This window comes from Perna viridis, chromosome 6, assembly GCF_037379345.1.
Source record: "Perna viridis isolate PV_CMFRI_1.1 ecotype Kerala chromosome 6, ASM3737934v1, whole genome shotgun sequence".
In the NCBI taxonomy this organism is placed as follows: domain Eukaryota; kingdom Metazoa; phylum Mollusca; class Bivalvia; order Mytilida; family Mytilidae; genus Perna; species Perna viridis.
Genome location: NC_142450.1, coordinates 37555118 through 37582619, shown reverse-complemented (window position 1 = coordinate 37582619; position 27502 = coordinate 37555118). Strand labels below are relative to the sequence as shown.

At 32.4% G+C, this 27502-nt stretch overlaps 1 protein-coding gene across 4 annotated transcripts; it reads right to left on the bottom strand.

Annotated features, from left to right (window-relative positions):
• On the bottom strand, window positions 1-26582 carry LOC148614811 (uncharacterized). Of its 4 annotated transcripts, XM_088589220.1 has the most exons (21): window positions 25953-26582; window positions 24045-24170; window positions 23017-23212; window positions 20730-20851; window positions 20293-20430; window positions 19455-19598; window positions 19116-19216; window positions 16931-17070; window positions 16539-16642; window positions 15788-15835; window positions 13574-13636; window positions 13141-13315; window positions 11721-11811; window positions 9967-10031; window positions 9447-9579; window positions 8876-8961; window positions 8509-8601; window positions 4887-4988; window positions 4401-4535; window positions 3847-3937; window positions 1-2211 (listed from the first exon to the last, which is right to left on the bottom strand). In XM_088589220.1, the coding sequence occupies exons 1-21, from the start codon at window positions 26488-26490 to the stop codon at window positions 2179-2181; spliced, it is 2724 nt and encodes a 907-aa protein (XP_088445346.1). In that variant the 5' UTR covers window positions 26491-26582; the 3' UTR covers window positions 1-2178. The 4 variants fall into 4 exon arrangements, 3 of the variants coding, with proteins under 3 accessions (XP_088445346.1, XP_088445347.1, XP_088445348.1); XM_088589221.1 differs by lacking the exons at window positions 1-2211; window positions 3847-3937 and having other exon boundaries at window positions 4398-4535; window positions 4838-4988; XR_015923778.1 differs by lacking the exons at window positions 1-2211; window positions 3847-3937 and having other exon boundaries at window positions 4491-4535; window positions 4887-7142.
• Window positions 26583-27502: the final 920 nt, after the last annotated feature.

Sequence of the window (27502 nt, the reverse complement as noted above, 5' to 3'; positions counted from 1 at the left end):
TTTTTATATAGAAAGGCAATTTTATTTTTCAAGTCCATAAATCTATTAGTTCCAGAATATCTAAATATATTCAGATATGTTCATCAAGTTAGTATGAGATCCACCAGACAGAGCAATCAAAATTTATTGTATATTCCAAAATGTAAAACAGAATATTATAAGTTCTCTTTCATTATATCTGGTAGCTCTCTGTGGAATGAGCTGAGGGATGATTTAAAAAAAAATGTTCAATTGTAGAATCTTTAAAAAAAAAGTCGTATTAAGAACAGTATTTTGGTTAATTAAAGTGTATATGTGTTGGCTAGCAAATGGGCGTGGAAATATATAAGTAAATGCGTAACATCTTTAATGACAACAACCAGAGAGTCCAGAGATTCCAGAGAGTACATTTCATTACCTGAACAAGAATATAGATGATGTTGACGATGTTGACGATTTACTGAAAATAGAAAAATAAAATACAATGTACCTATGTCGTCAACCAAGAAAGTAACCAATCAAAACAAAAAATACAAACACAATAGTAATACAATATCAATAGAAAATCAATAGAAAATGACACAAAAGCATGAAAATACAATATGTAAAAAGAACTTAATTAAGATTTAATTAATTAAATCGCTATTAAGCTTCACTAAGAAAATAATTTATCGATCGGCACCTAACATACAGTGAAAAATTGCGGTGCACTCGAAAATCAATCTGCCTAACATTAAAATTAAAGTCAATAAAACTACAAAAATTATATCTAATTATCAAAATGTATGTAATTAACCATTGGAAGTATATTTATACAAAGATAAAGTAAAAAACTCACCAAATTAATAATATTTCCACCAAATCAACATAGAAAAACAATCGTGAAATTACAACGGAAGTACTCGAAATAGTAAACAATAACACTGGATGGAAAAATGATAATGGAAAATGATGATTAATGATATTTGGTTTAACGGTGGAAATGAACTCTACAGTATATCACCTGTATTATTTTTTTTAATGTAATAGTATCATGTAATTTTATTCTGGCTTAATGTCAATTTTATAATGTATTTGTATGTATGTATATACATGTATTGCAGGATCATATTGTAAACTAGTTATGTAACTCACTATATCATCTTGTTTAAATAAAGGATATTATTGTATTATTATTATGTATTTTGAAATGAATCCTCCGACCAATCCTGATCCGAACGCGACCTTTTAGACTCCTGTTGTCACTACAATGAATTTTTAAAAAAGAAATGAATGTTGAAATGTAACCTTGGTTCCTCTCCAACATCCATCTCTTCATTCATTCCTCAAAAGATTTTCCGGGGTCATAAGCATATAAAAACAGAAATTGCTTTTAAATTAATTTAAACTGTAATATTATGCCTAATATATATACAGAACAAATCTTAGTTAACATTAGTTGCACTAAACTTAAAATACGCATTTCTAAATTCTTATGGTAATTAACATTGAAAAGGGAGAGATAACTGTCAGAATGGTAAAATTTATTTTGACTTAAATAATCAACTCTAAACTTTTTATATCGTTATTTGAAGAAACGCATATAAAATTGTATACCACTAGAAAATGTAGCATAGGGTACGTTTAGTTCTGAGTGAGACTTGGATGATCTTGGGTGTGTATCTCTTGGTAAAATAATATATAGAAACCGTGTTGAAATGAAACAAGTATTAGTATTACTGTTTCAAAAAATCGTTTTACTAACAAATCTAAACCTTAGCTACAGTACAACAGGTCCTAGTGTATCCCATTGACGTGTGAAGTTGATTCATTTTTTTAAGTTAGTTGTCATTGTTTCTAATTTACTATTTAGTAATTCCCTGACATCTGTAACTTTATGATTTAAGCTTCGGCATTTTTTTCTACGTTTATGTGCAAGTATAGGAATTTTTTATTGACATGAAAATTTAAAAAAATATATTATAAATACAAACTTACTTTTAAAAGTTCACAACAATGCAAAAAGGCAAAAATTGATTATGACTGAATCAAAGTCAACCTTGGGTAATAAAACCCTTAAAACATTCAAGTTAGTAGACATGTACCAGCAAGCAGGTAAACTATGTCTACAAAAAGCTAACAACGGCATACATAAAGTCAGTCCCAATATTACAAAATTTCAAAATGTTTTCGTATCACACATTGTAGACGTGCTCCTTTTTAGTTCTGGATGAAGTTGATATGTCCTCCTCTCTGTAAAAGATATAAAAGATGTAAGGTGTCCCAATTACCCCATGATTACTTGATTTATATAATTTCATAACACTGAACACAAACTAAAAATAATGATATTACAAACCAACGCGTGTCAAAAAGGTAAGGTCCAAAACTTTCTTAAACCAGGAAGTAATGTAAGCGCTGTATATGGTCAACGTCTAGAGAACCTGCTTAATAGCTTATTACAATGTATACATTTTAGCTCATCTGGTCGTAGGCCAGGTGAGCTATTGCCATCACTTGGCATCCGTCGTCGTCGTCGTCATCGTTAACAATTTCTTCAAACATCTTCTCCTCTGAAACTACTGAATGGATTTGGATGAAACTTGATATGATTATTCCTTAGTGTAGCCTGCACAAAATGACCGTTTGGATTTTTTATCTGTTAAAAAACAAGACGACCGTCGTTCATTAAAATAGAACAAGGCAGTCTGACAACAGATTTTTGCACATATCTCCAAACCGTTAGGTTAAACTAAATGTTGAAGTAGGTAAAAGTACTCAACATGATGAGATCTATCTTCGATCAAATTTTGTTGACCCATGTTGGAGCTATTCCCCTTATAGAGGGACGTTTTTTTTCTGTTTTAGATGTTATTACTTTCAAAAATCTTCTCCTCAAAAACTACTATACAAAATTTAATGAAAGTTGGTATTACTGTTTTAGGGTACTCTGCACAAAATTACTGTTTTTTGATTGATGAGAAACATGGCCGCTGTTACTGAAAATAGAACATAGGGGTCGAATACAGATTTTTTACAAATAAACTCAAAACCCGTTGAATTTAGTAAAGTTCTGATGAAGAGTAATACTATCCACCATCAGAAGACAGGCATTCGCCGAAATTTTCAAAATGATTTGTCCCCAGTTGTAAGAGTTATGGTCCATGAAAATATTTTTTTCTCGTTTTTCGCATATACAATTCCCTGAAACCAATTGCAACAAAATTTAATAAAAGTTGGCATAATTCATTCAGGGTTTACTGACTGATCACTTAAAATTGTTCATTGGGTTATATAGTAAACATGGTGTCCTGATATAATTGGTGATGATAAAAATGTTGGATAGCCATGGTTTAACTTCATTTTATGTTCTTTTTCAGCAATTGTATACTGAGCTAATGCCCCCTTAGACCCAGTCGAATAACAGGGCGTAGGGGGACCCCTGCCTAAATTTTGTCCAGAGGTTCTAAAAACACTTTGAATGCATTTCCAACATTTTACATTGCCTTAGGTACTCTTTTGAACTTACAGCATTCACCAATATATGCTGTTATTCAGCATATTTTGTCAAATGATAACCAAGCATGATACTTTTACTTAGTTAATAGGGCATGGTTTGCTAGGGGAGCGATTGAGGCTCTTTGAGAGCCTCTTCTTTTAATTCTAACAAAATCTAAATTATCATAGAGCTCATTGGTGGATAATTACTAATTCTATTTAAAAAAACGTTTATTATTTGTAAACATAATACATAAATAGGATGATTTTGAAGACACTTTTAAAATAAGAAACTAATATATGTATTTTTTTTTAATTTTCTGCCTGTAGACAAATACCATCGCCAACATGGCATAATAATTTCTTTACCTATATATTACATCAACATACCTCTTTAATGCTTAATAATCTGGATTTTAAGGTTATAAAGTTTGGTCTATCTTCGGGAGATAGATTCCAGCACCCAAACATCAGTTCGTATCTATAAAAGTAAAAGTAAATTAGGGTGTTTTTATTCTCAGAAAAAAATACTGAATATGGACTTTCAATAACAACGAAATTTGATTGTTTGAAACTTTGTTTTTCACATCCGTATTTTTCTGATAGTCACAGCAGTTTGACATAACGAATCGAACATAGATATCAACTTCGATGATAAATCTGTATTAGAAAATATATAGGAATTTTATATATGATTTTTTTTTCAATATACTTTCACTGACAAACTAATCTAACATAAAAGTTTTCATTTGGGGTCTATTGGAAACCTTTTTATAACAGTGGTGGCTTTGTTTGGGTAAATGCTATCAGAGTTTGTATTATGTAAGAAATATATAAGCCGAGAAGCAACAAATTATGAAAAAAAAGAATATCTTGATGGAGGGAGGAGGTATATCTTAACGTAATTACAATTAGCACTACACAAATATTAACTATAAATTTACATATCGGGTGTGCATAAATCCGGTCTACAAGGAGTACCACCATTTTTTACAAATTCCATGACTTCTTCGTGAGATTTACCGGGGTAAGGCACACAACCGAGTGTAAACACCTCCCATAGCAGAATACCAAAACTCCTGAAATATATATATGTATATCAAAAGATATCAAAAGTACATAATCCGTGAGATTTTAAACTTTATAGTGTCTGGCCGAGTTGATGTAATGGAAAATGATTAAAGAAATATGTTTTTTTTTTTTTTTATTATTTAAGTCCAGTAACGATATCTTTTAATTGGGGGGAGGGGGCGGGGGTGGGGGAGTTCTTATATATTTACAGCAAACCAATTTACGTAGTATCCTCTCACACTCAATCGAGCAAACTTATTTTAAATTGAAAGAAATCTTACGTGAAGGATTGAATCAGAATAACAATTACATTTCAATTGAATTTTCCTAAAAAAACAATTCAACAAACAACTTCGCACCAAACATCTGTTTTGGATGTAAACATGCCCTCGAGAAATGCCTCTGGTGGCATCCATTTGACAGGCATGGGAGCAGCACCTGTTTTTCTGTAATAATTTGTCCTGAAAAAGATTTTGTCCAGCTTTTAGTTTAGACGTCCATGAATGAAGACAACATTTTCTAATGTAGAATAATTGCAGGTCAATAACGGGTATTTTTTTGTAACCACTAATACATAGTTTATTCTCTGTTATTAATGCATAGTAGGAGATATTTTAACAAACTAAACATATATGAGAAATGATACACATTTTTGTAAGTTATAAAAATGTAACGCTTTGTACATGATAAGAACAAAAAAACAAATTTTATTCTATGGACCTTTCCAAAGTGAACATACTAGTTCAATTTCATAAGATGAGGAAGAACCAAACCATGGTCGGAAACCCGCGGCTGACTATGCTTCGTTCCTCACTCCTCACTTGTGAGATACGGAGTGTAGTAGGACTTGGGTTCTTCGACGATGGAACAAAGCATCATGTGTAAAGAATATGTTCAGACCGACTAATAGACCACAGTGAAATAGAAATGTTTAAGTGTTCTGTTCCTATACTATTCTTAGTCTTAAATAATATGGGGTAGGCATTGCCTAAATCAGCGAGCACCGTGAGCTTTACCATACATGTACTGTCTGTGCGATATTCGTAAAAATAATAATGGACATTACAAAGAGGGGGGTCGACCCGGGTAAAAATGTTTGCTTCGCAAGTGCAATATTAATTTTTATTCAAATTTTAGCAGCAAGCAAAATCAATATTTCTCATTGAAAATCTGTCTTGTTAATTAATGGGGGAGTTTTTTTTCAATAAATGAATATTTTCCCCCCAAAATACCAACCCCAGATTAATCTGATATCGGAAATATTACAGTTCTCCGGATGGTGGGAATATTTTACACATATCATGTGACGTAAACAAAATTCAGACGACAGCTGCAAATTCCAAACAAGAAAATGATTGCCTTTCCTATCTTAGAAAAGCTATGCTTCGATTTTGATAATATAATCGGAGTTATATATTTTTCCGAGGCGGATTAGGTTCTTGACAACTGTAATACTGGAACAGCGGAGATACAGGTATGTACATCCACGTGTTTCGCGAAGGTTTTATAAACATAACATTCACTTCTTTAAATAAGTAAAGAAAATTAGAAAAAGACTTGAAAGAGTAATCAAGGAAACCAAGGTTATAGCGGTAATCAAAAGAATGTAATCCAGGGACAAAGACCAGACATGGAAATACACAACAATAAACATACACAACAAAGAACATACAGTAACTAAAATCATACATACAAAGTAACAAAAGCAAATGAGCAACACGGACTCACTAAAAACTGGGAGCATGGACCAGGGGCACCGGTAGGGTAAGCGTCCTCTGCTTTTCTAGAAACACTCGCCGAGTTGCTCTTAAAAAGTCAAGTCCGGGATAGGAACGAGGAAAGGAAAGGAAAACTATGACCCGTTGAATAAATCAGTTTTCATGGTGCAGATGGATACACCATAACGATCCACGAGTTTATGATGACGACCACAGACTTCAATCTTGTAGCAACATAACCCTTTCCAGAAGCCTAATTGTTAGAGTTCTAGTGCGATAATAAACTATCAGAAAAAATGAATTTATTTCTACTGAAACGTAATATTAACCTTTATTTTTTTATTTGTTCGATTGAAGGATATGGTGAATTTTCTCTGTAAGGTCAGTCACTTTTTGTTACTTCCGGGACATTACTTTTTTTTTGTTAGTATATTGGGGAACCTTAAGGGAAATTTAGAAAGTACACGTAATAACGGTAGAGCTCGCTATTATATGATATACAAATATGAAACACGAACAGAACATAAAAAATATTAATGATTTGAAAATATATACATGTATCTATACTTATAATTTTTATCTTTAAAAACTAGTCAAGCGTGTCCTGTATGCTTTTTTGCATAATACCAAAGACTGATACGAGTGACATGATATGACCAACAGACAAAGCCCAAAACAGCATTGTTTTTGTCGGTTTATTATCAGAGGTAGACGTAGAAAATAATAACTAATAAAACCTATACTGCTACCACACTCTCCAAAGAAGAGATTGTGGAAAACCATAAATCTGTGCTATCCTCTTTTGGTCTCTCTACCAAGGACGATGATTGTGATTCACCGTCTATGTACTGGATTCCTAAACTTCACAAGAATCCATACAAAGTTTCATAGTTGGATCTGCAAAATATACCACCAAACCTCTTTCAAAACTTTTAACTTCTATACTCACAACTGTCAAAGAGGGTCTACAGTCCTACCACAATACTTGTTACTCCTGTAGTGGTATTAATTCAATGTGGATCCTGAAAAATTCGAAAGATCTTTTGGAGACAATCAGTTCAAGACTATTATCTGAATATAATAACATTAAAACCTATGATTTTTCAACACTGTTTACTTCTATTCCTCATACTCAGTTAAAATTCCGACTTAAAAACATTATACATCGTTGTTTTTCCAAAAAAGATGGTACACCTAGATACAAATATATAGTTCTTGGTAGAGATTCCTCATACTTTGCAAGAAATAATTCCAAAATCATCTTCCAAATATAGAGCGGAAGATGTTTACAAAATGCTGGTATGTTTAATCGACAACATATTTGTCCAGTGTGGTGGACGTGTTTTTCAACAAACGGTCGGCATTCCAATGGTAACAAATTGTGCTCCTTTACTTGCTGACCTTTTCCTTCACTTTTATTAGGCTGACTTTATAGCTGATCTGATTCGAAAGGAAGAATATCGTTTGGCTAGATCCTTTAATCTCAGTTTCCGCTATATAGATGACGTATTATCTTTAAACAATCCTATTTTCGGGGATTTGATACATCGCATCTACCTAAAAGAACCCAAGAGATAAAGGATACTACAGACACTGTGAAGTCAGCATTATATCTTGACCTACACTTAGAAATCGATGGTAAACGAAAACTATTGACCATACTTTACGACAAATGTGATGACTTTTCATTCAGAATTGTCAACTTTCGATCATCTATGGCAACATCCCTTCAGTACCTACGTATGGAGTGTTCATATCACAACTCATACGTTATGCAGAGCTTGTCGACACTACGCAGACTTCTTGTATCGCGCTAGAACTCTAACAAATAGGCTTCTGGAACAGTGTTATGTTGCTACAAGATTGAAGTCATCACTACAGAAGTTTGATGGTCGTCATCATGAATTCATGGATCGTTATGGTGTATCCATATGCACCATGGAAACTAATTATTCAACGGGTAATAGTTTTCCTTTCCTCGTTTGTCTTCCCCGGACTTGACTTTTTATGAGCACCTCGGCGGGTGTTTCTAGAAAAGCAGAGGACGCTTACCGTACCGGTGCACCTGGTCCATGCTCCCAGTTTATAGTGGAGTCCGAGTTGCTCATTTGCTTTTGTTACTTTGTATGTATGATTTTAGTTACTTTTATGTTCTTTGTTGTGTTTGTTTGTTTTCCATGTCTGGTCTTTGTCCCTGGATTACATTCTTTTGATTACCGCTATAACCTTTGTTCCCTTGATTACTCTTTAATTTATACTTTACCTGCCCATGAACCGACTCATTCCAAAGTCTGCTACTTTTACCACCATATGACCACATTCCTCATTCAGTAAACAGTTCCGAGCTGCTAGGTCCCTTCAAATAGGTCAGACTTGATCAGTAATGGAACGAACAATAATGATTTGTTCTGTCATGGGGGTATTATACAGGGCTTGTTTGTTAAAGAATAATGTCGAGCAGATATCTGTAAAGATACTCAACTAAATATGCTTTCTTTTTGCACGTTCTAGGCACTCATAATGACAAATTTGGTGAATTATTTCTTTCCATATTCATTTTGTAATTTTGATTTGCAGTTTTTTGGGGGTTTTTGTGATATGTCTAAACTTATATAGAGCAATATTATTACCTATGAATACAACCATTTTCCTCTAGGTATTGACATCCACTTGCAACGTCTATGACATAATTGACTAAGGTTTTCGTTGTCATATCCTACGTACAAATTTAAGGGATATTTTATAAACGTAGATGATTAGACGAAAAAATAATTTTATTGTATTAAAGTATCTATTGATATGAAAAATGTATTAAATCTAATTCAAAATAACAGTTTAAATGCTGTAAACATTTGATAAGAAATGTGCAATTGGGATTATATTGGGGAATGGGGATGAAAACATAGGGGATTGGGAGGTTTATACCTTTCAAGTGTATAGTTCAAAATTGCAAAGCCCCTAAAACAAATGAATTATATTTTTATGTTGTCTCCACTACCTACTGACATTCGGAAAGCAACTTAAAATATCCATGTCATCCCATACCAAATCCAGTTATTTTTTTCTGACTCTGAAAATCTAGCACACTGAACAACATTATTCGTTTAAACAACTTTACCATTTATTTTATTTTCATTTGATAATGTCCATCTTGGATATAACAAATAAAATTATGCAGTGATACACTTAAGAATAACTCACATCAATTTCCCCACGTATCTGACGTACATGCGTGCGAAGGTCCCCGCCATTCATCATTTCACAAATCAAAAACATAGAAGAGGCTTCTAACGATATTCCCAGAAGTCGTACTATATTTGAATGCCTTAGTTTACTGAAAAAGAACAAGTGAATTTGCGTACCTTAACTGATGGAAAACAATAATCAATTCACTTGAAATTCGTTAAAAGAAGGATATTAAATTCATTCTGTCATGTACTGCAAAGCTTTATATACCATTTGAAAAGAATGAACCTTAACTAGACGTGGAATTAATGCACAACAAGAACCATTTCATGTACATATATTTTCAATGTTGTTTTATTTCAAAATTTTAGATTTAATTATTTCTGCATATCACTTACAACATGAAAATGATTTTCAAGGTTGCATTATAAAAGCGACAATGTGTACTCTTTAATAAAAGTGTGAACAAGCAGTTATCAGTTCAACCTGCAACTTCTAAAGAAAAAAAACCTGATGTATCATTGGCTGTACTTACCTTAAAGTAACACCTTCTACGAAAAAGTCTGATTTAGTCTGTTCAGAATACAGTCTTGGTAATGTCTGTTTATATATATAATATCTTTATTGTATTTTAATAGCTACAGTAACATCCTTTCTCGTTCAGTATGCAACAATGCTGATGTCTATAAGTCATCATTTGAACAGATACGGCAGGTAGAGGTATTTGCGAAAAAAACGTCGAGGGAAGGAAAAAGTCAGGAAAAATTCCCAACGATGTTAGAACTGTCAAATTTGCGATGCGGGACTCGAACTCGTACCGCTGTGACATCTATGTCAACACCGCCTGCACAAAGTCCAGCGCCCTAGACCACTCGGCCAGCTAGGCTATAAAAATATAGCTTTCGCTGGCCGGGTCATTCCTCCTCGGAGGATTAATCTAGGCCTGTAACATGGTACACGATGTATGGCAGTACGGGACAGTTCATTTTGATGTTATTATGTAGGATAGAGGATCAAATTACATCGTGTACCAAGTTACAGTCATATTTTTATAGCCTAGCTGGCCGAGTGGTCTAGGGCGCTGGACTTTGTGCAGGCGATGTTTCCATAGATGTCACAGCGGTACGAGTTCGAGTCCTGCGGAGGGAACGACCAAAAATTTGATCGCAAATTTGACAGTTCTAACATCGTTGGGAATTTTTCAGACCTTTCTATACGTTTACATTTCTTCCCTGTATCATTTTGATCCGATGGAGCAGTGTAGCGAATAGAGTCGTCACATTCTGAGACCTTGTATAATATTGATTTGTTGTGACATGCATCATTAATTTGATCCTCTATCTTACATAATAACACCTAGATGAACTGTCCCGTACTACCATGCATCGTGTACCAAGTTACAGTCCTAGATTAGGAAGGAATGACCCGGCCAGCGAAAGCTATATTTTTATAGCTAGATGGCCGAGTGGTCTAGGGCGCTGGACTTTGTGCAGGCGGTGTTGCCATAGATGTCACAGCGGTACGAGTTCGAGTCCCGCGGAGGGAACGACCAAAAATTTGCATCGCAAATTTGACAGTTCTAACATCGTTGGGAATTTTCAGACCTTTCTATACGTTTACATATCTTCCCTGTATCAATTTGATCCGATGGAGCAGTGTAGCGAATAAAGTCGTCACATTCTGAGACGTTCAGGATTTCGTTCAATAATAGAAATCGTGTATACAGATTTATATAGTTGTCAATAAAATTCCAACACGACTAGATATTTCATTTTATATTTCACAAGTACTTGCACTGCTTGCGCAGATCTTCAGGTGAATGTATATATATCTTTCATTGTTTCATTACATCGAATATCTATCTAAAAAGTGGCCGATTGTTTCATACAGGAAATTTTTACTTCTGCTCTTCGTTCGCAAGAAGCCGTTTTTTAATGATAAAATTATACTCACTTCCGTTTTTCAAAATTGATAAATCTTTAAACAATGAAACAAAAAAATTTCTTATGAATTTTCGGAGATGGGGCTGCGGAGGATAAAAAAAAACGCATAAACATGTTGGCAAATACCACGACTAAGAGGGGGGAATGTATATTGTTTATGCATATACCCAGGCAGCTGTAAAAATAACCGACACATTAAAAATATGTCTAAAATGTGCTCAACCAATCAGAAACCAGGAATCTTATATGAGGTGTAATTAAAGTAGACAAAAGAACAGATATGATGAAACGATAAAAATATTTACATTGAAGGATGTATGAAAAAATCAGTTATTATAAGCATTACCTTTATAGCAACTGGAATATTTTGTTTTTGATGATCAACGTCTGAGAGCAGACCGTAATAAACTTCACCAAAGTTTCCCTTTGCAATCAACCTAAAGAAAATACGGAGAAGTGAACCAGAAGCGTGTAACAAGAATATACTGACATAACATTAAGACTCATTTTATACTGATTTTCATACTTTTTAGATTGATTTGTTTTATAGGAAAAATCCAATTGTTAATGGATTTAGAACAAAAACTTGCAACTGCTTAAAAGCTAATATCACAGCAACATCAAAAACAATACAAAACAAATATACACAGAAATCTTATTGAGAGTGGGTGTATTTGTATCCATTTACTACGACTTTAACTTCGAAGCGTTTAAATCACTTTACATTTTACGCTTTATGTATTAAACCTGGCTATATACAGACTGGTAATCATTAGTTGGTAGAGTGTCTATAAATTAAATTCCATCATCCAAATATCAAAAACTTTTCTCTGATTCTTATATAATCTTTAAGATAAAGGCGAAACTAGAGGCTAAAAAGTCAAAATAGTTTTGTATAAAGCAACTTTCTTATCTATTTCTCTCTCTTCAGACATCTCAAAATCATGTCCGAAGATATTTCACTAATGTTTTGAAACATGAGTATTTTTTTTGTCTCAAGATGTTTCAATACACTGAGCTCTATTCAATGCATCGACGACCACACAATTTCAATTGTGGAAAATGGTGATAGCGTTTCGTCATCCCATTCATTAGATAGCTGTGTATATCATTTCATGTCAATTTGTGGAAAAAAGCTATATTGAGACACTCAAATAAGCAATCCAGCATTTTTTCCTATAAGAATTATACATTTTTTTCAGACATTATTACGTTATGGAGATCCATGATGGATATTTTTTTTTATGATTTGTCATAAATATCCGTAGCTATGGTAAAATAATGAAAGGCAATTATCAGTTTGGGTGCCTTCCAAAAATTAACTGCCAAAAGACTGGTTTTCTTAAATATCAGGCACCTTAAAACTGCAGGGAAAGTATGGTACTATTCCGATGCACCTAAATCTTACCGGATAGCTTAACATATGTATTTTGCCCCTTTTTATCATAATAAGTATTGCATCGATCTACGTACGAATGTTCTACTACCAACAATCTATATTCCCTTTAGACCGTGTAAACTTTGGGTACGAAACAGAGTATCTTAATTGTCTCTGTTGAGTGCAAACTAAAATGCAGCAGGAAAAGTAGGTAATAAGACTCGTACGTAGATTATGGTTGTCTCCCTCTTGCAGAAAAATTTCACCCACTTTTCACTCATTCCTGCGCTCAATATTTACAAATGATAGTATTTAACACTCACAGAAGAAGTCCTTTGTTTTCAATAGAGATTCAAGTGAGACCTTATTACTATTGCACGTGATTTACCTTTGAATAGTTATTCTTTGTTTTGGTATGCTATTTATATACTCTTCAACCGATATAACTTCCATTGGAGAGTATATGGATGAATATGTACTGGTTTCACCATAAAGAATATGGTCAGTACTCAGTTTGTGTACTGAAAATTTTGACCTGATTCCTGATTGTCGCCTTCGGATAACTGAAAAGAAAGATGCGTGTTGCATGAGTAAAGAGAGGCCTGACATGATACCTAAATACGTCGCATCATCTTTTTTGTTGAAACATTTTGAAGATTTTTTTGTTGTTTTGATAATTCCGCATACCCAACTCTGAATGTTTTCCAATTTTGATATCTCTTGCTACATGTATAAAGGAACATATTATTCGTGTTTTAACCTTCAAGATTATCACATTCCGATGTCTGAAATTGGTAAATGACTACAGTTAATGAACTTACCGAGTATAACTATACCTATGGTTATCGTGCAGACAAGTATTAAGGAGACAATGACGATATTTGCTATAAAAGAAAAAAAAGAAATTTTATTTTCCATTTTCCAATTTGGGGCCCTCATAGGTCATGAACCTTTATAAAACAACTACAATTACATGACATTAACATCGACAATAGCATATAAATACATGTATAAATAAGATATATACGTGTAATATGCTTATTACATTTAAGTGTAATATATGATTATTAATCATGTTTGGTATTGGCTCAATATGGTCGACATGAACTCTCTAGGCTGTTCCATATTTTCTCTAATAAATAATAAATATATATGAAATATATGACTGATCAATGGACAACGATAAATATCCTCACTGTGCCTAAAATAGAACAGTTATTGTACAGGTAGCCCTTTTATAGAAGACACCAGGGGACGGTGATATAAGGATGTAAGTCCATAATCAGAAAAATGGATCTATGAAAATTTACATGCATTTGGTGTATCCTTCTCGTGTTGGAAGCAAAAAAGCAAAAAAACTTTGGTAACTTTAATACAATTAACTGCAGGGGATGGTGCCATAAGGAAATGCATGTCGAGCTATTATATGGAGCATAGATCACCCAGAATGAGATGCCCACAGAGACATTGAAAATAGGATTTTTAAAAATAATAGTAGTGCGAAACATGACAATTAGTAAGTTGAATGTATATCTCATTTAAGAAGATTCTTCCAAATAAATTCACCCAGACATTTCAACAATTATGTACTTTCAGAATTAAAAAGCCAAATAAATTTGTTTTGATCGTTCAATTTCTTAAAGTTGCCAAATATGTTATTGACAAAAAGAGTCTCTGTCTTCCTCATACTTTGAACATTCAAATAAAAAATTAGTTTCGTCCTCAACATCACCCAAAGAGCACTTACTACAAATTCTATAGTGTCGAGGAAAACCCTGATGTCTAGCAAGTCCAATTTATAGTCTATGAGAGTAAATACGCAGTCTTTCAAAACTTAACAAATGTTTAATATTGTTCAAAGCAAAAATCAGTTTAAAATAAATTGTATGCTTGTGGTTTACCATCAGAAAACAGATTATTTGTTATGCCATTCTACAGTATTTAATGATTTTAAGACAAACTGTTACTGGGAAAATGTCACTTGTCTCTTGAATGAATAAATATAGAAATTTTAAAACAGTTAAAATTCTATTTATTTAAACAAAAAATAGGTTTGATCCAAACCATGGAGGTTTCTTAGAAAGATATGATAATTTAGATTCATTGTATGCACTTTCAGTAAAGGAAAGTTAGTTCCCAAGGTTTTAAGCGATACCAATAAAATAACATTCATATAATGATCTTGAAGTGTAGAGGAAATCTTCCAAGATCTGATAAAATGTCAATAATTTTTGTCTTTTTGTTTACACCACTAATAAATTTGCTTAATTTCAACTGAAGTTTTTCTCTAAATAATCCCTTGAAAATTTAATTTAGAGAAGGATTCTCCTCTTTGCATTTAGTGCTAAATGGATTAAACATATGCCAAATTCACTTTCATGCAACAGTATGGGTTTAACAGTATGGTCATAAAACGAATACTATGCTCGAATTCACCTCAACCTGTTTGCAGGTTTTTATACTCATAAGTTCCTTTAAAAAACACTTGCCATTTCATATATGTCATTCGAATTCTGTATTACCATTCTCATACAATTATTTCTCGTTCTCATCTCCGAGAACGAAACATTTCCATATTAATGTTTTCTACGAGACGTTTGCACTGAACGTATTGTTTATTCGCCATCTAGTTTCCGTGGATATTTTGAGATGTTCTTTATTACCTCACAATTAAAGTGCTGAAATATCATGACTTTCCACCATATTTCTGGGTTCCTGCCAATCCAATACTTTATGTAGTAAGTCTCCTACTGGGTATCAGTTGTAAAATTTTCATTCTGAAAATCGGGTGTTTTCTTTCACTTAAGGTAAAAAGCAGAACTGGCGGGAAATCATGAGAGTTGTAGTACAGTACGACATAAATAAAATGGCAAGTTTTTTAAAGGAACTTTTTAGTAATTAAAAAAATAATTTTAAAACACTGCAAACAGGCTGAAATGAATTCGAGTATAGTTTCATTTGGGTGGAGGGATAAAAGGTCTGTCTCTGATGTTGTAGTGTCATTAGTATCTGATATAGAATAGTATTATTATTACCTGTAATAGAATCGGTCTCAATAGCTGTCATCGTATCTTCTAAAGATTCTGAAAATAATGTAGAAATCTGATATACTAGTTTAATATAGTCAAGACGATATAAATGATGCAAAAAGCAAGATCATTTACATTAGGGTATATACTTTTAGAGACAAGATATTTATATTGATTTAGTTCATGTTTACAGTACATAAAGAATTAATTTGTACACATGTAAATTTTGCCGTATATGTAACAAAAACAAAAGGACGAGCAGTATGACTTTGTCATTATATTTCCTACTGTAAGATATGTTTTTTTATTAAGTCGATACTTTTGAAACGTAAGCCGATAGAAATATCCCTATTATGACACGAACCGCCACTGATACCTGTCTCAATGTGCTTATGATGTCATGAACATAAACAATGGCGGACGAAATCGAGACTCTATACGATAGTAGACGCCAATATCTCTTTTTAGTATGCATTTTCTTTGCGAGGTAATGCTTTGCACAGTTACATTTTTCTATGTCTGTTTTCCATGTCTGGTCTTTGTCCCTGGATTACATTCTTTTGATTACTGCTATAACCTCGGTTGCCTTGATTACTCTTTTTACTTTCTGAATTGATTTAACCCTACTTGTAAAATCGTGAACTTACACTTTAACGCAAATGCATTTTTAATTAAGAGATTCTTTAATGGGAGATGATGTACCTAAGTTGAAGCATGAAGTAATTTTGATTAAAAGTATGAAAATCAAGTTATAAACCATAAGTTGAAAAGCATGATTCATCTATTGATACTGCATCTATTGCGATGTATTTGTGTTGTAAAATCTTGTTGTAAATCCGACCACCAAACTGAATCTGTATCCTGAAAGAGACATCCGCAACAATGAAACAATAACTCATGGTGCAAAATAAAAACAACTTTATTCTTCTTTTAATTATTGTATAATTGTGTATCCAAGACACGTGTAAAAGCGTCAGATATTAAAGTGAATATACTCTATAAGAGGTGAAAAAATATCCTAAACAACAATTTTATCGTCAATTCATTTTTTGTAAATTAAAGCCCACATTTTTTTCGTATCAATAAAATTACATTTTTTACTCTTAACTGTATAACAGTTATTTTTTTGCCTTAATTTTCTAGGCATACCTCTTATTAACCAATGGAATAAGAAAATTTTCTGTCACCCATTTCTTTTCGACTCTGTATGTTCTCTTTTTGGTACACACATCATCAGTACAAACCAATACGTCAAGAAATGTATTGGATAAAATGTAGGAAAAATGCATCTGCAATTAACATAAATTGGAAATACAGTGTAAAGTGTCTGAACCGAACTCTAAACAAATCCGTAGACATGTCTAAACCAGACTTTTTATGAATTCCCATCAGTTAAAATGTATTTTGAATTTTGGTAGACAGAACATCTGTCTGAATCTAACATAGTTTCAAGTTCAACGAGGGTTTAAGATATGATTCACTGTCGTTGCTAAGTGTATGTGCTCGTTAGAATCAGGCAGAATGGGAAAAATAAGAAACCAGCAGGTCAAATAATACCCCACATTTAACAATGTAATATTACTCAAGGATATTTTCTCTATTTGAAAAGAACATTATTTTATTTCTGGATCACTGGCTTTGTTAGAATAATGAGGTTTTTGACAGAGTTGTCTGCCCTTGAAATGTTCATTTTCAGTACATTTAAATGAAATTATATCTCAATGCACCAACATGATATGGAAAATATTGTCTTTTTTCCTTGATTCTGTTGGTACAAATAATCAAATTACACTATCAATGTGATGGGTTTTTCATACCATGTTTCACCCACTGCCCGATTCTTACCGAGACTGACACTTAATATTTTTTATTTGATAAGCCTTATGATCGGCTGATTATTTTTAGCAGCTCAAGTTATTTTTATAAAATAATTTTGTGTTGTTATACAATGCATGATTTAATGGGTTTTTTTTTAAAAGAAAATAATAATTTCAATAAGCATAACATTTTCATTTAGACTGAAAACGATTAAAAGCCAAATCATATACAAAAGGCTAGTTTTCATTTTTTGAAACTTTGGACGATACGCAGCGAAAAAGTCATTATTACATAAAAATTTATAATATACAATTACCAAAAGCGCTTTACATATAACATCAATGTATAAAAATAAATATTCTGTATGTAAAATCAATATATAAAAATAAATAGCGTATATCAAAGAATCATCAAGGGAACCAAGGTCATAGCGGTAATCAAAAGAATGTAATCCAGGGACAAAGACCAGACATGGGAAACAGACACACACAACAAAGAACACGAAGCAACCAAAATCATACATACAAAGCAACAAAAGTAAATGAGCAACTCGGACTCCACTAAAAACTGGGAGCATGGACCAGGTGCACCGGTACGGTAAGCGTCCTCTGCTTTTCTAGAAATACCCGCCGAGTTGCTCATAAAAAGTCAAGTCCGGGGTAGACAAACGAGGAAAGGAAAACTATGACCCGTTGAATAAATCAGTTTTCATGGTGCTGATGGATAGGATACACCATAACTATCCACGAGTTCATGATAACGACCATAAAACTTCTGTAGTGATGACTTCAATCTTGTAGCAACATAACCCTGTTCCAGAAGCCTATTTGTTAGAGTTCTAGCGCGATACAAAAAGTCTACGTAGTTTCGGCAAGCTCTGGCATAACGTATGAGTTGTGAACACTCCATATGCAGGAGCCGAAGGGATGTTGCCATAGATGAAAGGAAAGTTGACAATTCTGAATGAAAAGTCATCACGTTTGTCTTAAAGTTTGGTCAATAGTTTTCCTTTACCATCGATTTCTAAGTGTAGGTCAAGATATGAGGCTGACTTCACAGTGTCTGTAGTATCCTTTATCTCAAGTTCTTTTGGGTAGATTCGATGTATCAAATCCCCGAAATTAGGATTGTTTAAAGATAACACGTCATCTATATAGCGGAAACTGAGATTGAAGGATCTACCTAAACAATATTCTTTCTTTCGGATCAGATCAGCTATAAAGTCATGAAATGTTTGAGCATAATTGCATAGATAAAAAAATATGAAGCGGATTAACATTAAAAATAATAAAATGAAAATAACTACAATGAATAAAATATATACTGGAGCCCAAAGTGCAGAAATGTATTGGAACATTGAAGTAAGATAAATTAAAACGCATTGTATAATTTGAAAACATGTGAAAATTAATGTATTTGGACGTTTTGTTTTCTGATCGACAATTAAAGACATATACTGGTTCATATTTTCACGTACCTTACCTGTTTACTAGTTAGATGACATGTGTTTACTTACTCTACATGTTTTGTTCTGTATAACTGAGTGTTTAAACTTTGAACTTGTCACTGTTACAGTGCTTTCCACACAGTCTGAACCATTCAAGTATAGTACATTTCCTATCGAAAACAATACAACATGAATATAGTATGACTACATCAACACAAAGCAGAGTGAATATTTTGAAACGACGTTGATTGCAAGTAATCTGGTTTAAAATGTATATGCACATTATCATAAATCATCTTTGGAGGAAGTACTAAATACATTGTAGAAAATAAGGGTTTAGTTCAAGAAGTTTAGCTTGAATCAACACAATTTAATCTGTTCATGACTTCAGAAAAAAAAACATTATACCTCTTTGTTGAAGCTTAAAAAAGTTGTCTTGTAGACGTATCTGGTTAGAATCTTTTATTTTCCAGGAGCATTTACTGGTAGACTCGTCTATAGTCCATCCACAAAGACTTGTTTCAAAATCACAACTTGTCATATTGTCATTTTCTAAAACAAAAAGTAATTAACAGTCTTAACTATACCCATCAATACATGGTATAAGCCATAATAGTAATTTATATGCGGCACTCAATCGTGTTAATTTTAGACAATTCTGATTTAAAAAACGATTGAGTCAATATCAAAAGTAAAAAAGAAATATGCGAAAATTATTGGGAGAATTTAAATTACACTTCAAGATCAGTTATATTTTTCATATTAAAGGATATTATGTAATGTGTTATGTATATTTGGATCAAACAGTGGAGAATATTGGGGGAAATTATTGCTTTTTCAGTAGTAGTCCCGAGTATTTAAAAGAATATTTAGGGGTGGTATATCAAACATGCCTTAAGGAGGTAGACCTACATGTAGGGTAAGGGACACAACTCTTAAAAATCATTGGCATGTTTGTATTCAGCATTTTTATAAATCTCATCTAAGCATCAAAATAACTTGGATTGATTTCATTCTGTTTCAAATGAAAGCTTGATGGGCTTTGGTGAAATTGAATATGATACAAGCATATCACTGATTTCAAGGGTTGTTTCCCTTACCCTAGTTCTACCTCCTTGAGTAATTTTACAATGTTGGATTTCACACATAAAGTGTTGATCGAAGTAGTTATGAGAAATAAAAAACAATCAACTGTTTAGGTCCATAATTAGATTTTTTTGTTTATTTTTGTCATTCAAAATCCTACCATCACATCCAATCTCCTTACTCTCGTCGTCCCCGTCAAAGCAGTCTTGAATCATATTACAAGTTTTATTTTGATCAATGCATTGTCCTGACATACATACAAATTCAGATTCACTACATTCTGCCTTGGAACTTCCTTCTGAATGCAAAAAAGATTGATAAATTAAAATGCAATGATTTCTTATATAAATGAAACTATAAAGTATTTGTATATATTTTCATTACCGGAAAGATTTCAGTCATTGTTTAACCTTAAATCAAGTCTGTAAACATTTTTACATAATTGCTATTAATGATGTGGTGATAATAAAATGCTGAATGTTCCTAATTCGTTTTTTGTATAAAATCAGTAATAAAAAAGTATGTAAAAATACCAACCTATTTGTATGGTCACCACCTTTGACCAATATGTGAAAAGCCGCCAGCCATCACACTTACCCTTGTTGTTTATATGTAATGTTATGTTATCAACAATGATTGAACACCCCAAATCAAATTGCAGTACTATATAAAATGCTTCATCTATTCTGTCTATCTTTATAATTTCGTTCCTCCATTCTCTGCAAGCGACAGAATTTTATAACATTTTACTGTACGTGTAGTAGCGTTAAAAACAAAAAAGCAGCAAATAAATAAGCAAGGAATTTCAATTATGATGGGAAGTGCGTCAAAATTTTTACATCATCAATTACAAGTTATCAAACTGAGTTTCAACCTTAGTATACAGTAAAAGAGAAACTGCATGGATATTGAGCAATTTTAGGTAGCTCTATTTTTGAATTCATACAGGTTAAGTTACCTTACTCTGAACAATATAACCGTTCATGCAATATCCCTACATTATCTTTATGTGGCGTAAAATAAGATGCGAATTCTGCTTTAAGAAGACTAACAGAAATGACTCTCAAGGCTTTTTATTGTGAAAAACGGAATTTCTAGTTTCTACATATATGATTATCTCTCTATGAATAATCCAGACTTCATTTGCTTTACCCAAATGAACTCGCAATTAAGTAAAAAAGTGTCTAATTTTTTTTTTCTATGAAAATTTAAATGTGCATATCCGGGTTACCAAAATATGTGGTTTGGGTTCTATATCAAAGCATGTGCTACTTTTTATGTTTATTATTAAAGACATTATGAAATGAAGTTCATTCTCTATAATACAAGGCATAGTCTCTACTATATCTGACATTTTGCAGCTCCTGCTATGTAGCCTTGTTTGTATGGATTCTTGCGGAGTTTAGTAATCCAGTACATAGACGGTAAATTACAATCATCGTCTAAGGTAGAGAGGCAAAAATAGGATAGCACAGATTTATGGTTTTCCACAATCTCTTCTTTGGAGAATTTAGGTCTGATGACTGCTTTTATTTTCTATGTCTACCTTTGATAATAAACAGTTGTTTTTCGGCGTTGTTTGCTGGTACGACAACATATTTTTCATGTATAGTAGACAATGGTTTTGTTACATCAGGGTCTTTGAAAACTGATATAGCATTGACACAAATTCACCTACTTAAAATTTTTATACGTTTCAAAATTAAAGACCTCACGGCCTTTACCCACTCTGACAAAGAATCAATGTCTTCTTGTTCTTGTTTATAATTCCAATTTATGGAGCGTAGTTCACGGTACTTGGGACGTGAAGAAAGGACCTTTCGGGGAGATTCGTTTTCGATGATGCTCAAATCTCTCATAACGACGGAAGTACCATATTTGAATGAATATTTTGCAAGAACAGTCAGGTTGTTTAGCACTGAAGTCCTCAATCTCGAGGTTCTGCAATAGCCTTTTAAAATTGAAAATTTTAGATGCAATAGGTGAAGTATAGGAATATGAAATAATCGGTATTGGTTTGTCCTTGAAATATTGGGAAATTTTGTTGATTTCGTTTTTGTTATGGAGAATGTTAGCCGAATTATTTGCGTCTATAATTTTGTTGACAAATGGTAATTGAAGAAAGGATCGTTTTTCTTCATCTTGACCTTTTATGCAAAGTTTTTAAGAGTATGTGGAGACATCATGCATCTTATATGACGTATAGTGGCATATTAGAACAGGTACAGGATAAACAAACTAAATGAAATAATCAATCACCGGTTATATTCGTTAAATTTGATTTATTCGTGGAATTTTCGAGTACAAATTGGTAAGATATGATCGTTATTTAATTGTGCCATTTTTTTACGGGAAACGGACGCGTTCTGTGAGATGCGGAGTGATGGAGAAAAGGAAATTTCGCTTAGCTAAAATAGGAATTTACGATCCCTTTTGTGATAAATTCATTTCCTTTTTCCTTATGCTTAAAGTTTGCCTCCGTGTTGTCTGTATATTTTATTCACTTAATGGGTTGCTTCCTGTTTTATTACATAGGTAGAACACTATATAAGTACTTGGATGAAATGCTTTATGTTCAATACTGGTTTCAGTATACATTGTGATATTACTCAATTATTAATGCCAGAAAATATATATAAATTATTTTAGAAAACTCATAAACATCACTTATTTAATTTTGACAGTAAAATGTAAACAACAGGTTCAAACGCGAAAAGAGAAAATAAACGAATTATGATTGGTATGACCTTGACCTTGCTATTTTAGCAGTGTTTCTTTATGGAAAATTGTTTATTTAACTGAACTATCGATGATGCAGTCTCTAAAAGTCTTTGTGAATTTTCCAAACCTTTTGTTAGACTTAGGAAAATAGTTTGGAACTTACTGTTGATATAATTTTAAAAAGCCGCGAGAATCTGAGATGATTCTGCTTCTATCTTTCAAAATAACAGCTACTAACATCTGGTAATCAAGTTCACCCTGCCATATTGACAGCTCTAAAAAGCTTCCAAAGGTTGAACCGGTAACAATATTTGAGTAAAACCTTCTCTTATTACCGTCACTTAAAAAACCAAAATAGCCTGCAAAACACATGACAGCATTTTAGTGTATCGTTTAGAGTTTTGATAGTATTACTCAGTAATTTTTTGTAATGTTATTAAAATATCACCATTATTCATATTTTGTTTTCTTTTTTTTTATTTTTTTTTATTTTTTTTTTTTTTTTTTTTTTCGTTTGTTTGTTGGTTTGTTTTCGTTTTTTCGTATTTGTTATGAATGTTTTTGCCACCTAATATAGATATGTTTAGCATGGAGAGCATACAAATTGGTCGAAAAAGTGTAAAAATGAAGTTCCGGTGCTATTTTCTATAATGTTGAATACTCTTGAACAAAGATTTATTTGCGAAATCAACATATCGTATTCATACAATGCAATAAGCTGTTCTAAAAACAATTAGAAACAAGATATATGTTGGTAGAGTAATTATTTATTTATGATTGCCTCAATCAAAACAAAAGTATGTTTTAATATTGCTTGTATTTTATGATTAGTTTCATTGGGATTTTGGTTTTGTTCAGTTTTAAGCATCGTTCTTATCGTATTAGACTTTAGTTTCATTAGATTTTTGTAGTTACTATCAATGGCCTGCAAAAATACATGCAACAAAAATTTGATCGATTTTTTTCCTGCTACCAGCAAGAAAAAAATAGGGTAGGTACGTAAGAAATTTATTTTATTCTTCTGAAGCATTTTTCATTGAGTTAATGGGAAGACAATCAAGACTTAAACCGTGCTTAAGCCAAAATTACCATAAAATGTTTAGGGTAGGCATAAAAATAGAGAAGGTAAACGGACATATTGTTTTTGGCCTTATACCACAGAGAGAAATAATATCAGGTCAACTAACCTACCTGTTAAAGTGTTCCACTGTTCAGGTAATTCTTCACAAAGTTCGAGGTTGGGCTCTCCAATTTGAACAACCTTTACATTTTTATTGAATTGAAGGAAGCAATCTGTATCAAAGTCACATTTTGTACCTTAAAGTTAAAAAAAACAAAAATAACATGTAATTTTCACATGTCTGTCAAAGTAGCTTTCAGTAGCAGTCTTTCTAAAAATCAGACAAAAGGTGATTCATGCATGTCAAAAACCCACCAAATTTGCTTTTATTTCTTGTTTATAAACAGTAACTGATCATGCAACCAGTCTTAGTTTTTCATTTGGTTGTTGCGCTTTTGAGATAAAAGTTACATAAATTGTACATGAAATTTGTACTTTGCAAGAGTTATCGCTCTTGATTTCGCTTCATTTGGTTGCTTTTAGTGGGAGATAAATGTATGATTTTCTCAACAGTGCAAATCTGAATACAGGAAAAGTTGTTGTTATGTGAAAGTATAGCATATGTAGACTAAAAACGCATTGTTTGTTTGGTGGGTTTTTCTTGACCATGAATCACTTTACCATTGGTAGTGTCTGAATTTTATGTGGACTGGTACTTAACAAGATGAAAGCACCAATCGACGGGCTCTTGTTTTTGATTCATTTTTTGTTCAACATAGTCAAATATCTTAGGTCTTATGTTGGTTATGGACTTCTGTAATTTTTTTTTTTAAATATTACGTTTATTAAATATTTTTTAATTCATTATTTTAGATTATAATGCCATTTTAATTAAGTGGTAATGAGAAACATTCTACATAGAAATTATGTTGAAAAATGATGTTCCCATTAATAACACAACTTTTTTCAAATACTTCATTGTAAAAAAAATTTGTATCATTTCTAAAAAAAAAGATGAAATGAAACGGGTCTTAATTCCGCTTTTATGATGTAACAAAAGTGTAGAACCGTCGAAATAAATCAAAAACGATTTAGCACATAGTGATGTGGAAATCTTTTAACACGATGTCTACAAGTAATTCAGATTGATAGAAGATGTCTATTGACTTAACAAGATATGCATTCTATCAAAACAAAAAGTTGACCGTGTGGTGAGAACATCTGGCACATTACAATACAAAAAATGACATTTCATCTTTCAAACTCAGAAAATTGCTACACCATTAACAGTACCATGCTTTCCTATAGCTAGTATATTCATACCATATAGAAATGTAGTAGTTATCAAATTTATCAAATATAAACTTGATACATGCAGAAGTAAAGATCTAAGATCCAAATTTTAAATCTTCCGATTGCTTCGATTGGAAATGCGGCATACTAAGTGACATTAACAACATTACATTTATTTACTCAAACAAAACTATTGTTTCGTTTTTGTTTGTTGTTATATTATATTATATTATATTATATTATATTATATTATGAATTTCTATATACAGGTAAAACAATAGATATGGGATAAATAGGATGTAGGCTGGCACTTTTCGGTTATATATACAAAAACAAATCTCCTCGTGCTTAATCTCGGCTAGATGGTTATAACGGGACAGACACAATAGATGCGACACATGATGAGCAACAACTCTTTCCCTTCTTCTAGCAAATGCAAACAACAAAATATACAATCACTTGCAAAAAAAACAAAATTAAAATTTAAAGGTGTGTGTCCAATGAAAAATAGGGAACATTGCAAATCCAGTATTAAAAGAGTTGAACTTACAGAAATTTTAGAATTTACTGACATGTCAGATCAATACACCTAGTTAAATTGATCAAAAGGTAATACCGCATCACACAGAACATTCAATGCCGAAATTTAGGTTTATATTTCGATGTGGTTCTCGTTTAAAGACATTTTCATTCCTGATCTTGGTTTCAAAGTATGCTAATTTGAGATGAAATTAAAATTGACAGACCTGAATATGATATGCTCAAAATACTCGATATAGAATGCGTAATGTTGCTTTCCATTTTGTTTCCTGCAATGTATAGTGTTGTTTTTAGTATAAAATTATCTTTAGACTGATTTCCTTCAGGTTTATGAATGTCAAAGTCAACCGTACATGGCATGCGAATATCCGACTCAAAAAAAATAAAGTTTACATCCATTGCCTTTGCTAATGACTTTGTGATCATATTAGGATGATTCCGTAGATCTGAATCATCACATTTAACACGTTGCCGTCTGTTATTAGTAGATCTTCCTGATAAATTAGCACTGACCATAAGTGTTAGTTCCCGTATAGCCTTTCCTCTTGTGATATAAATTCTTTCAAATTCAATCTTTATTACACTTCTATTAGACACATAGACAGACTCATTGTCATTCACTGTAATTGTCCTCTGGACGGTAGAGGATGACAGCTTAATATGTGGTTCCTTAGACTGCAATTGGTCAAAAGCTGAAGTCATACAAATATTATAGACTGCAAAGATAATTGCAAAAGAGATCATTGTTTAAACCAACAATTTCTTCTTTGAATTGAACACCTATTTTCTAAACATAAGTTCGAAATATGTTGATTGCATCACTTCCACAACTAATAACGAATGATCTCAATATATTAGATGTAGGATGTATTGTATTCGTTTAAATTCATTTGTTTGTTATATTATCGTGGTCGATATGAATTTTGCTAATAGTTGTAAAGTCTGGGTTTAATTCAACCCACGTCTGACATTAAACGGCATCGATATAGATAAATGTCAAACAAAAAGATACCCCTAAATTAATAAATAAATTTCTCCCATTCTAAGCCGGTGATTAAACATGTTCAATGTTTCTACATACATTGTATTTCATGAAATAAGTGATTCTTCTGCAGCCTATTCCATATTTAAATAATTTTCCACTCTCTGTGGTAAAATTAAGATTTTAAAATGATCGTGCTTCAACTTACATTGTGAAAATTACAATGTTACCATCTCGTGCGAAGAACTACTCATTACTGATGGAGAATCTATATATAAATGCTTTATCTTCATCTCATCGAATAAAATTTGCTTTAACATAAAAATTAATAATTTTAATGATTGTATTCAAACAAAATGTACCCTCGTGTCCATTACATTACATGTACAGCTCTTTTATTGAAATATTACTCATTACAGTGGTTTCAGCCCTTGTAACCTTTTATTTATAAATGTTTGGCTGTCTTGCTTTGAGACAGTGACAGTCACTTTGGTGTCAACAATAGTAGTGTTCAGTTTGAAATTCTGGTGCCTTAATTGTCCAGTTCTACTATTCTTTTCATTAGAATAGATATTTTAGGGAACCCAGCCTATGTATTGATAAAGGGTAGGTCTACGCGATCGAGGCTTGGAACTGAAAGTTACTTAGGAATATGTAAACTACAGAAGACCAAAACTCAAAGTAAGATATTTTTACAAAAAAATCGGAAAAAAATACGAAAGGCTTATGTAACAGAGTAATCAAGGGAACCAAGGGTATAGCGGTAATCAAAAG

Bases quoted from the DNA above. Each gene is read 5' to 3' on its own strand.
- LOC148614811 (XM_088589220.1), bottom strand. From the start codon at position 26,490: ATGATCTCTTTTGCAATTATCTTTGCAGTCTATAATATTTGTATGACT. The intron at 17,071-19,115 runs GTAAGTAAACAC...TGTTAATTGCAG, and splicing joins TACAGAACAAAACATGTAGA to ATGCATTTTTCCTACATTTT. The intron at 3,938-4,400 runs GTAAATTTATAG...TTACTTTTATAG, and splicing joins GATTTATGCACACCCGATAT to ATACGAACTGATGTTTGGGT.